At 37.6% G+C, this 10,750-nt stretch overlaps 2 protein-coding genes across 5 annotated transcripts; one reads left to right on the forward strand and one right to left on the reverse strand.

Moving 5' to 3' along the window:
* The first annotated feature begins 14 nt into the window (after positions 1–14).
* On the forward strand, positions 15–5,539 carry si:dkey-250k15.4. 2 transcript variants are annotated; one of them, XM_005950948.2, is made up of 4 exons: positions 15–145; positions 1,723–3,039; positions 4,737–4,813; positions 4,916–5,539. In XM_005950948.2, exons 2-4 carry the CDS (start codon positions 1,893–1,895, stop codon positions 5,537–5,539), a joined length of 1,848 nt encoding a protein of 615 aa, XP_005951010.1. In that variant the 5' UTR covers positions 15–145; positions 1,723–1,892. The 2 variants fall into 2 exon arrangements, with proteins under 2 accessions (XP_005951010.1, XP_005951011.1); XM_005950949.2 differs by lacking the exon at positions 15–145 and adding an exon at positions 186–532.
* A 522-nt stretch (positions 5,540–6,061) lies between these two features.
* tlr21 (toll-like receptor 21) lies at positions 6,062–10,744 on the reverse strand. Of its 3 annotated transcripts, none has more exons than XM_005950954.3 (2): positions 10,283–10,744; positions 6,062–9,152 (listed from the first exon to the last, which is right to left on the reverse strand). In XM_005950954.3, exon 2 carries the CDS (start codon positions 9,014–9,016, stop codon positions 6,089–6,091), a length of 2,928 nt encoding a protein of 975 aa, XP_005951016.1. In that variant the 5' UTR covers positions 9,017–9,152; positions 10,283–10,744; the 3' UTR covers positions 6,062–6,088. The 3 variants fall into 3 exon arrangements, with proteins under 3 accessions (XP_005951016.1, XP_005951017.1, XP_005951015.1); XM_005950955.3 differs by having other exon boundaries at positions 10,007–10,744; XM_005950953.3 differs by having other exon boundaries at positions 9,487–10,744.
* Between the last annotated feature and the right edge of the window lie 6 nt (positions 10,745–10,750).

Consider the following 10,750-nt stretch of genomic DNA (forward strand, 5'->3'; position numbering starts at 1 on the left):
ACCCCTCGTTTTGTGAGGGTAGTTTCGTCCAACTCGTGGGCTTTCTTGGGCGTTATCACTGCGTGTAAAAAACGCAACGGCTGCGTGTTGCCGTGCAACGACACATTCGGTGTGCGATAAAATTAAGCGGTTGTTAACGACTTTGGTAAGTAGACACTATGTTTATTAACTATTTTTCCTTTTCATTTATTTTTTTCTCATGTATTTACGGTTTTAACTGATTTACAGTTTGCTAAAGTTGAAAATACTTTTCGCTTCTAAGCAGCTACAGCTTGGACTTCATGCACCGCGTGTCACATTAACTTAAATTACACCTGGGGATAGTAGGTGCTTGCTAATCTCCAAGTTAGTTTGCTGACATAATTCAGTTAGTTTGCTCGTTTTAGTTCAGTTTTCATTAAGTTTCAGTATTAGTTCGAGCTGATTTGTGTTCAAAATACCTGGGGGTCAACCATCCAAAGCAACGAACAGTCCACACAGGAAGTGGTGAAGAGGTTGTGGACGAGGTGGAGTGAGTGGGCACTAGTGTCAGGTGTGATTGGCGACATAAGCATAGAAGAATGCAAAAGGAAAGTTAAGATGATGTTAGTAAGACTTGCGATGATGTATGGTTTGGAGACGGTGGCACTGACAAAAAGACGGGAGGTGGCGCTGAAGATTCTAAAATTTTAGTTGCGAGTGACTAGGAGGGACATTGAAGCAAAGTTGAAATGGCTTGGACATATGGTGAGGATGGATAGTGGACACAACGGGCAAAGCATGTTAAAGATAAAGCTGCCAGGCAGAAGAAAAAAGAGGATGATTGCAGAGGAGGTTTATGGATGTAATGAAAGTAGGTTGGTGTTACAGAAGTGGGATGGGGTGAGATGGAGGCAGTATAAGTTAAGTACTTTTGACTTACAGTCATCTCAATACTGCACATATTTTTATTATTATATATTTTTTAAAGGTTTTAATTTTAATAATAATAATTTTTTTACACAGGGTTAACAGCAGACCATATGAACTTGACAGGCAACTTTGATGGCTGTAGTCAGCTCAACTCACCTTACTATTCAGTATCTATACAATTACAAACGTTATAAATAATTACAACCATGCATGCACAGAGAAATGTAACCACAGCTATAAAACTGCAAAAATATCTGAAGAGGTACTTAAAGTGCTCAAAGTCTGACTGCAGTAGGCCCATCTGCTCAGTGTCTTTTTTTCGCCCATTTATGTGAAATGTTTTTCTCGAAACCTAGTTTTTAGTGTGTACAGCTGCACATATATGGTGAAACTCTTGTGATTGTGGAACAGGTCAAATAATACATTATATATTGGAATGATTTTGTGTCTGTAGTTTAATATGATTTTAAATGTCATGCAAATTAATTTCCTTACAATTTGTACTGTACATGAAATGATCCTCACTTCAGGGTTTAATTGCACAAATAATGTTAAGGTAAAGGAGACATTTTTCATACTTTATCTATCTCTGCTAAACTATGGCAAGTATGTTACATGCTTTCTTATTATTTTTATGAAGTGCTTAGAAAGCTGTATTGTGTGTGGTCTACATGTTCAAGTCAAAGCCCACATTCAAATTTATATTTAGTCAGTTTCACTGAATCATTGGTAAGTTGCTCTTAATTTTAATACTAGAGTCGACCTCAATGAGGTACAACCACATCCTGTATTATCAAGCCTGCTTTACTAACTGTGGTTATTTTTCTACAGAATAGAATGCAGCATGAGCCATGTGTGTGGCAGGACCTCTATAAGAAGGAAAAGTCAACAATTTTCAACAAGAAACAAAAACAACAGATAAAAAGTGTTGCTTTGCAAAAAGATTCAGTGCTCTTCCCAGATATTCAACCCATTACAGTAAGGCAAATGAGGAGAAAAAAATGAAACGACTGAAGACCCGCAAGGAGAGGAGTCAAATAAGAGGTGGCTGGAAAGAGATTTCAAAGATCAAGTCAAATCACCATCATCATCACTACCGTCATTGCCAAAGCAACATAGACATGGCACATTTGCATAACTGCTGTTGTGCTAGTTGCCATTGTTCTTCGAGGAGAAATCCACCATTTCCAAGTGTTGTGCGCTCTGTGCAGGAGCCCAGTATCATCACAGACGGCCGCCTGACAGGACACCATGGCCTGTTTAACCATGAGGTGAAGTCTATTGATTTTGAACGCTTGCTAAGTGAACAGCCAAAACTGGAGGAACAAAGAAAAGAAAAGAACACTGTAATTTCATCTTCAGCATCGCACAATTCTGCTTCACTGTCCACTGATGCTTTGTTGGGAGCTGATACAGATGTTGGGAGCTGTGTGCCATTCAGAAAAAATACAGACCCTGCTTCAAAAGCCCACACTGACTGCCAAGAGAAGGAAAAGAACAACATCCAGTTTGAGTCAAAGCAGTCAGATGTCACAACAGAAGAGAAACCACAACAACAACTCCCTCTTTCATGTGAAAGTTTTCAAAGCAGCCACTGGTCTAAACACAGCTTCCTCGATGTACTAACAACAGAAACCAAGTGGGCATGTGTCATGTCTGAAAACAGCAGAGAATCACTGCTGACTCCGGTTGTTGACAGAGACAATATTAAGACTTTCAACACAAATGTAAAGAAACGTGTGATTTCTACTCTTGTGCAAACCCCAAAGAACCAGGAGCCCCCTGTTCAGCAGATACAAACTCATGGTCTCACCTCAAGCCCACTTAAACTCTCCAGTTCAGCCACTACTAACAGCTGTGAGATACAGGACAGAACACAAGATCCAGAGTATGTAACGAAGTTTGTCAGTGCAGTAGCAGGACGTTTGTGTCAACGTTTGAAGCTTCCGTCGATCAGTAGGAGAAACCTGCTGTCAGAGAGCAGGGAGGTCCTGTTAAACTCTCTGAGGGAAACACATGGACCGTGGCTTCAAGAGAACCTCCTTAGACTTCAGCAACATCGTAGCTTTGCTGTGCATCCCACAAAGAAAGACCAAGATCATGATCAAGAGCCAACCAGGAAAAATGAAGAGAATCTCTTTGCCGCAGGTGAGCATTAACCTCTTGAGACTTGAACTCTTCCATGGCATGCATTTTTATTTCTTTTTGATATTTGGGCTCATTGGGACCTGATGAGTGTAAAAACAAAGAATTGCCAGATTTTCTTTACCTGATTTTTGTTTCTGACAAAAATGAGACGCACATATGAGGATATTCGTTTAAAATTTCAATTGAACTGTGGCACTATAATGTCATCGTAAGTGGATATCAGGCCCTTGTAGAGCAAAATTTAGTATTTTGGTCTAGAGCTTAAAATACATGTCCCCCATACTATAAAGGAAAGCGCAGATTTGTTCAAGCTCAACGTTTCGTTTTTTTAAAAGTAACAACTACTTGTTATACTTTATCTATCACTATCATAGGGGAGATATTCTGGTGCAAGTTTTTAACTGATTATGTCTAATGATCTCTGTTTGACCACAGCCATGCTGGTTGACATGGTAATAATTTCAACTGTGTAACTTCCAGCTGATCAAACATCTGTTTGATAGATGTTATTACATTGTGATACAGATTATATGCTCAAAATTTGTTATTTTAAAAGTGTTTATGGACTATCTTTGCATTCATTGTTACTTATAAGTACTTAGTATAAAAGTGATTGTTAGTAATATATTGCCAAGCTGATTGGTAAGAAATATTTAAGTTCTTACATTTACTTTTGTTTGATAGCTTGAACATTTACACTGTCTTTTTATGTTGATGTATTTTAACCATTTAGTCATTCAGATTAAATTGAACTAGTAATAGTGCATGCTGCATCCTGTAAGCTCACACACATTATTTTGTTCTTATGCACACAATACAAACACAACTTAAATACACTAATTGCGAATTCTGCACAAAGTGTTTCCCTTAGAGACTGACCATGACCTCCACCTACATCACGTTTACCTGTTGTCACTTTTTCTTCCCGTGTCTTTGTGCTGTCATGTACTATAGAATTTACCGTTGCAGTAATTGTTACTCCCCCTCAGCCTTGTAGAGCTTGTGTATTTGGTTCAGATTTAACTTTGGCAGAGAGTTATTGGTACTCCAGCTAGGACCAGCTTCTCTACTATCAGACTTACAGATGTTTAGTGTAAATCTGCATCTGTCTATCTATGGTTTTAGAATAATTAACATTTCTTGCACTTCAATCAGTTGTCATTAACTCACCACTGTCCTCTCTTATACTTGTCTGTCTTTGCGCCACCTCTTCCTTCTGTCAAACACGTGCAAAAACAGTTACGGAAGAGAAGTGAAACACTGAAAAAACCTTTTTCCCCTTAAAGAATGACTGGATAATGCCTTCTGTGCTAAAATAGTTTTAAAGGTTTATTTACTGTTAAATATCTTTAAACCAACATTTCTGCTGTTTTTTTTGTTTTGTTTTGTTTTGTTTTAAAAAGAGAAAACATTGATCTTAACTCCATGTATTGCATGATGAGGAAGATTTTTTTTTTTTTTAAAAATACTTTTTTTTTAAAATAGGCATCCATTGTGTGAAGATAGGTTTGGATTTTTTGACCTATCCTAAAAAGTGTTTTGTGTTTGTTTTATGTCAGGAGATTAATTTGTGTAAAGAATACAGAAAAGACACAAACCATCAATTTGGTTTTACATCATTTTATGTGGTTATTTAAAAAAAACAGAAGTAGGCATGACATACCTACATTTTTTCAGTTTTGTTTCCTTATTTTTAGATCTCTCTTTTAATATGCCAGCAAATAGCCATTCCAGCTGGAAGACCAGTCTGCAGCAACACTGCAGTCAAAAACAGGTGAGGCCCTCAGTTTACATTGTCACTCTTAAGTTATTTTCAGATTTCTATAATATAAGATTCTCTGATAATAAATAATGATTCCTTATGTTAATTGTCAAGGTTACTGAGTGGCTGGCGAGCCCTGCGGATATGGCTGACAGTGTTTTGGATGATATCCTCAGACCAAGTCTCTCTCCTCCATTGTTCATGAACCTTCAGACCTGTGAAGCTCCAGAAAGCATTTTGTTTGCTCCTTCTACCACTTTATGCCAGAGAGAAGTGGCTTCTGTACCTGAGAACTGGCAAGATGGTTTAAACTGGTCAAAGAGCAAAAATTCAGCTACATTTGGTTCTTTTGAAAATGGCTTCATGGACCAATCCAGCTTACTTGGAAATCAGAGCCTACAGTACTCTGACAGCAACTCCCAGCCCTCTTTTCCTTACCAATCGCAGCTGCCAGATACATACGCAGGAGAGCCAATGCACTTTGCCCAGCAGGAAGACCCATTTGGAACTGATATGTACTCTTGTGTTCCCTCTTTTGCTGCCCCAGTTCACCATCAGAGCAGCCATTTCCAACCTTCAAACCAGTTCAGTCACGCTTCAGCTTGTTCTCTGAAGTCCCAGCACACTGATATTATGCACTACCCTCCGTCATTCATTCTTGAGAGAGACCCTTCACCTTCCCTTTCTGCTTTCCTTAGCCCTGAGCCGTGGTCCTTCCCTCCTATGAGACTGTACTAATGTGTGGTAAAGCTCTCCATACAAGCATGTGGATCAATATTTCTATGACTGATTAAAGGACAATTCTCCCTTAATTTATGCACTCCAAGGTTTTTGTTTAGTGAGTGATAAACATGTTATGTTCCCATATTAATATAACCATAGCATTAAGCATAGATGCAATAGCTATCCTCTGAAGAGTAACCTGTCTTTTTCTATTGTCCTGTTTTTGCTGAGTTAAGTAGCCTTTGATTATGCATCATTTTCAACCTTTTTAAGCATTTATGTTTATTTTGGACTTCTGTACAATTAAAAACACATGTCATAATGGAATATTATTTGTTTGTGAAAGTTGCGCATCCCTTTAAATGCAAAACAGTAATTTTAAAAGACATTTTTAGAAATTGCATATATACATAAACACTGCAAAACATAAAATTAACAAAAGCTGCTCTTACATTTATTACACATTATATTGCATATTTACAACATAACTTCATCACAGATAAACACATTTAGACTGAAAGGTTAATTGAGTAAAACCACAAATCACACATTCTTATTTTCTTTCTAAGGTTGCAAGTAAAAGTTTTCATCAGATCTCTCATCCATAAAGTCTTCAGCTTCTTTGCTCTCACGAGTTGCAGAATATTCTTCTGTCTCTAGTCTGGTCCCTGTTTTTATTCCTCTACGCAGCTGATTCCAGAACAGTTCCTGCGCCTGTGTTGGGTTAGTACAGTCTGAACCAGGCCACTGCAGGTAAGTCTTTTTTAACATAACTTTCCTCATGCGATGATACGAAGACAGCTGCCTCTCAGAGATTGGCTCCAGAAAAACGAGCAGGAGAACATCTCTGTGCTCATCAAAGAGTCTGTAACTGGCAAGCTGGATTTCCAGAGAACACCACTCACTTTGCAGAAAATTCCTGCTCACCACACAAATGGTTTTCCGGCTGCTGTATACAGCAGAAACAATATTGTCCACAATATCACGGCCCAACTCAAAGTCCCTGTGGTGCAGGCAAAGCTTAAAAGATGATCCGCCTCCCTCCAAGTTGGGTAACAATTGGTCCATGACCCATTGTTCATCAGATGAGTTATAGGAAATAAATGCATCATATTTACAATTCTCCTCCTCCTCATGGAATCTGCTCCACTGCTCGCTAAACCAGGCCCGAAACACATAGTAGCTGTACTTCATTTTCCAGTAGAGTTTAACATAGAATAAGGGAATGATTGTAAACAAGAAGATTGCAGCTGATGTGCTAAAAAACAGGTACATTCCTATATCTCCGCGACAAACTTTAGTGTCAAAATTGTAAAATTTGAGTTTTGGATTGTGTTGGCATGACAGGTTGTACAGGTACACCACCTGAACATCTGTGTTATTCTTTGTATAATTTTGCAAAGGCACATTGTTGCAGGTGCAGCTTACAGGATTATCTCGTATGTCAAGGTAACGAAGCATAGGTAGACTCATTAATGCGTCTACAGAAAGAGTCTGCATGGCATTGCGGTTGAGCTGCAGTAAACGTAACTGTGTAAGATTCCCAAAAACCTCTTTAGAGAAGTTCTGAATGCCCATATTTTCTGCAGCCAATCTGGTCAAATTTCTTAAATTTTTAAAGACCCCTGGTTCTAATTTTTTCACCCCAACACAGCAGTTATCCAGTGTGAGGAAACTTAAGTCTGTTAGGTCATCAAAGGTATCAGGAGCAAGATGGTATATGTTATTGTTGGTGAGATACAAAGATTTCAGTGAGTAGAGGCCACGTAGTAAAGTGCGTGGTAAAACGGTGAGTCCGTTAGGTCGCTGCCGATCTAATTTCAGATCAGTCAGTCTGCTGAGATTCATGAATGGTGACTCATGAGTTTCTGTTATGAAGCAAATCTGATTACTCTGTAAATCTAGCACAGTGAGGGTGTCTTGAAATGCACGATATAAGAAAGGGTCAATTTGTTTTAGCTGGTTTCCATCTAGATAGAGCTTGGACAGGCTTTTTAGTCCATCAAGACCCGATCGCTGAAAATGGGTAATCTTATTACCTCCAAGATCCAGTGTATTTAAAAATGTCAGGTTGAAAAAAGTCCTATTGAAAATGACAGAAATGCGGTTGTTGCGAATGTTAAGAATTTGCAAACTGACCAGATCTTCAAATGTGACACTGAACAAATCAGTTAAGAGGTTATTGTCTAAACGAAGTGTCTCGAGCTTTTTTAGTCCCTTGAGAGCGTGTATATGGAGAAATGCAATACTGTTTATGTTAAGTTGTAGCGTCCTGATATTTGGTGTATGATAAAAAGCATGAGAGTCAACTTTTAAGATGCGATTGTAACGATAACTCAGATTTTCCATTTTTTTAAATTGAAACATTTTTTTACAGTATATTAGGGAGCTGAGATGGTTGTGCTCTGCTTTGAAGTCTTCTATGTATACATGTCTTCTAAGAAACTCAAGGCAATATGCACTCTTTAGGTTGTTGCGGGATAAATCCAAAGCCCCTGTGATATTAGGACAATAGGACAGTGTGTTATTTGTAAGTTGCCTAATTGCATTATTACCCAGGTTCATATTTTTAAGATTTTTCTCTTTCAGCCTTTTTTTCAACAGTATGCATAATTCTTTGAGCATGCTGTCATTGTTCAGTCCTGTACCAGAGAAATCAACATGACTTGGATTGATGTTGCTAACGTTTAAAAACTCCACTATTGTTACATTTGTTGAACGCAAACGCAAATAATTTATAGTGCTCAAATCAATTTGATCAAAGGCTTTTGTAGGCAGCTGAGAATTGTATGACAAATCTAAAATGTTGATAAAGCTGAGAAATGAAGGCTTACATCCCAGCGTTAATAGATTATTATGGCAAACATACAAAACAGTGAGGGACTGGGGCAGTGACACATTTGAGTGTCTGAGGGAGGTCAAATTGTTAAAGCAAAGATCCAGTGTCGTCAGATTTGTCAGATGTGCCACAGACTTAGCAATGCCTGAGAAATCTGACAGAAAGTTTTGTCTCAGGATTAAAGTGTGTAGCTTGAGAACAGATGAAAAAATATCCTCGGGCAGCCGCTCCAATGCATTGTTGGCCAAAAAGAGGGAGGTGAGATTCTGCAGGTCCTTAAACAGAGAAGGATTGAGCTCTGATATTTTGTTTAATGACATGTTTAGATTCTTCAGTTGATACAAGCCTTGGAAAGCTAACTGACGGATGGTTTTCAAGGAATTATTATCAATTCTGAGGTGCTGAAGGTCTACTAGGTTACTAAAGCTGTTGTTAGGAAGGTCGGTCAGAGGAGTTCTTAAAATGGTGAGATTGATGGCAGATGGTGGCAGGTCACTGACAATATCAGAAATATGCATTGCATTCCGATGCATGCAATTGAAAGTTTTCCCATCAGAATCTGCTTCTGCAATGCAGTTCCTGAAACTGTAACTACTGATGAGTTGAACAGCTGCAAGAACAACTGTAACTGACAGCAGCTGATGGTTTCCCATTTTGTCTTCTTGCAGTGCAAAGAAATAGTCCTTTAAATAACTTCTGTCGGCTCCTTTTTTTCGTTTCGTTTGTTTAAATATTAAGTTGAAAACGTCTAAAGGCCTCTGTGTTTTTTCATCAGGTGAATGCAGGGATCTGAAAAGAGAATACTTTCAAATCAGAAAAAAATTCTAATATCAGATTGCAAACTCTCGCTTTAGGTATATCATTGCACATGTTTTCAGCTGTCTCTTAAAATCTGACAATAATAATAATGTGCTTTTTAAGACCCTCAAAAGCGCTTTCCAATTCCACTATTCATTCACTCACTGGTGGAGGCAAGCTACAGTTGTAGCCATATTGTAAATATTGTAGAAACAGTATACAGGACACTCATCATGGTTGTTGGAGCCTGCTGCCTTCAACTGACATTTTAATTTAGACTAAGTATTTTTATAATTACTTTACTAACCCAAGCTCAGATTCTTACCTTTTCTTGTTGCTGTTACCGTTTCTTATTAGAAGCAGTTGCGAGTCTCTAGGAATAGTCTCAGCATAAAAGAATCTTCTAATCATGAGGTGTGAGGAGCGTGTCCCCGAAGAAATTTATACGATGAGAAAAACTTTGTTCCTCTTTTCTTATGTTTTCACATCCACTTTCAATATAAATGAATGTTTGCCCTTCTCCTCCTCTTTAGGGTTTCTCACACGTCATTGCGGTCCACACAATGCACAATGTTGAAAAGCAAAGAATTCCTAATTGAATTCTACAGGAATACAATATATGGCAAAAATCACGATATCAATAATTTTAGAACGATAAAAGAAATGCATAGAAAGAGTTGAGAAATAATTTGGTTCTTTCCTATGTATAATGTTTAATTTTCACCCTTTACAAACATAAATTCTTATGATTTTGCAAATAAGATAACGTTTATTTCTTTTCCTTAGACGATCCCAAGAAAACTGAAAATGTCATGATGTGTGAAGTTAATCTAATTTGTACTTACTTAAATTAATGCTGTTTATCCTGCCTTCTCAGACAGCTTTGTTTTTGGTGGCTGCAAAAACATTGAGTCAGAAAGAGGAAGCTGTCTATACAAATAAAATAGAAAGAGTTGCGAAATAGTTTTCAGAGAGTTTTTTATATAATACGTGCCACTTTTAAGATTCACCCTTTATGAGCATAACTTTATAATATTGATGTCATTCCTCAAACTTCCCCAGGAAAACTGAAAACATGTCCTGATAGTTTAAAGTTATAAGGTACCCTAATTTGTACTTACTCAGATTAATGCTTTTCGCCTCACCCTGTGCCTTTAGACAGCTCTGAAGTACATGGTCAGCCAAAAATAAAACAGTCAGTCAGAAAGGGGAAGATGTCTCCAACGTATTCTTCTTCTTTCATAATCCTTTACAGCTGTGTTCAACTATTTAATCACAACACATTAATTCCAATAGTTTTATTGAAATATTGTTTTTGAGTGGATATACAATTTGCATTCACACATCTATAAATCACCTATTTTTAACACAATTATGTTAAACATTAAAAAAAGAAAAATATAAAATTGTGAACATTATTGAATTGTATTGTAGGTAGTAAAAAAGTTCTCAGAAATGATGATGATAGTTATTTGAGTTTACCACCATAAACTGGTTGATTCTTTTTGTTTTGTTTTGTTTTGGGGGGTTTTAAGGGTAGTTAAGAGTTACTCGTGCTGCAAATTCCCACATATCCGTCAGATTTTTTC

This window comes from Haplochromis burtoni, unplaced genomic scaffold, assembly GCF_018398535.1.
Source record: "Haplochromis burtoni strain Fernald_Lab_line unplaced genomic scaffold, NCSU_Asbu1 Contig_862, whole genome shotgun sequence".
NCBI classification, from domain to species: domain Eukaryota; kingdom Metazoa; phylum Chordata; class Actinopteri; order Cichliformes; family Cichlidae; genus Haplochromis; species Haplochromis burtoni.

What these genes read in the sequence shown, in the direction of transcription:
- si:dkey-250k15.4 (XM_005950948.2), top strand. Translation starts at nt 1,893, where the DNA reads ATGAAACGACTGAAGACCCGCAAGGAGAGGAGTCAAATAAGAGGTGGC. An exon ending in AGAGAATCTCTTTGCCGCAG is followed by an intron (nt 3,040 to 4,736) that starts GTGAGCATTAAC and finishes CCTTATTTTTAG; the next exon opens with ATCTCTCTTTTAATATGCCA. An exon ending in AACACTGCAGTCAAAAACAG is followed by an intron (nt 4,814 to 4,915) that starts GTGAGGCCCTCA and finishes TTAATTGTCAAG; the next exon opens with GTTACTGAGTGGCTGGCGAG.
- tlr21 (XM_005950953.3), bottom strand. Translation starts at nt 9,572, where the DNA reads ATGATTAGAAGATTCTTTTATGCTGAGACTATTCCTAGAGACTCGCAA. An exon ending in GGTAACAGCAACAAGAAAAG is followed by an intron (nt 9,153 to 9,486) that starts GTAAGAATCTGA and finishes TTCTCTTTTCAG; the next exon opens with ATCCCTGCATTCACCTGATG.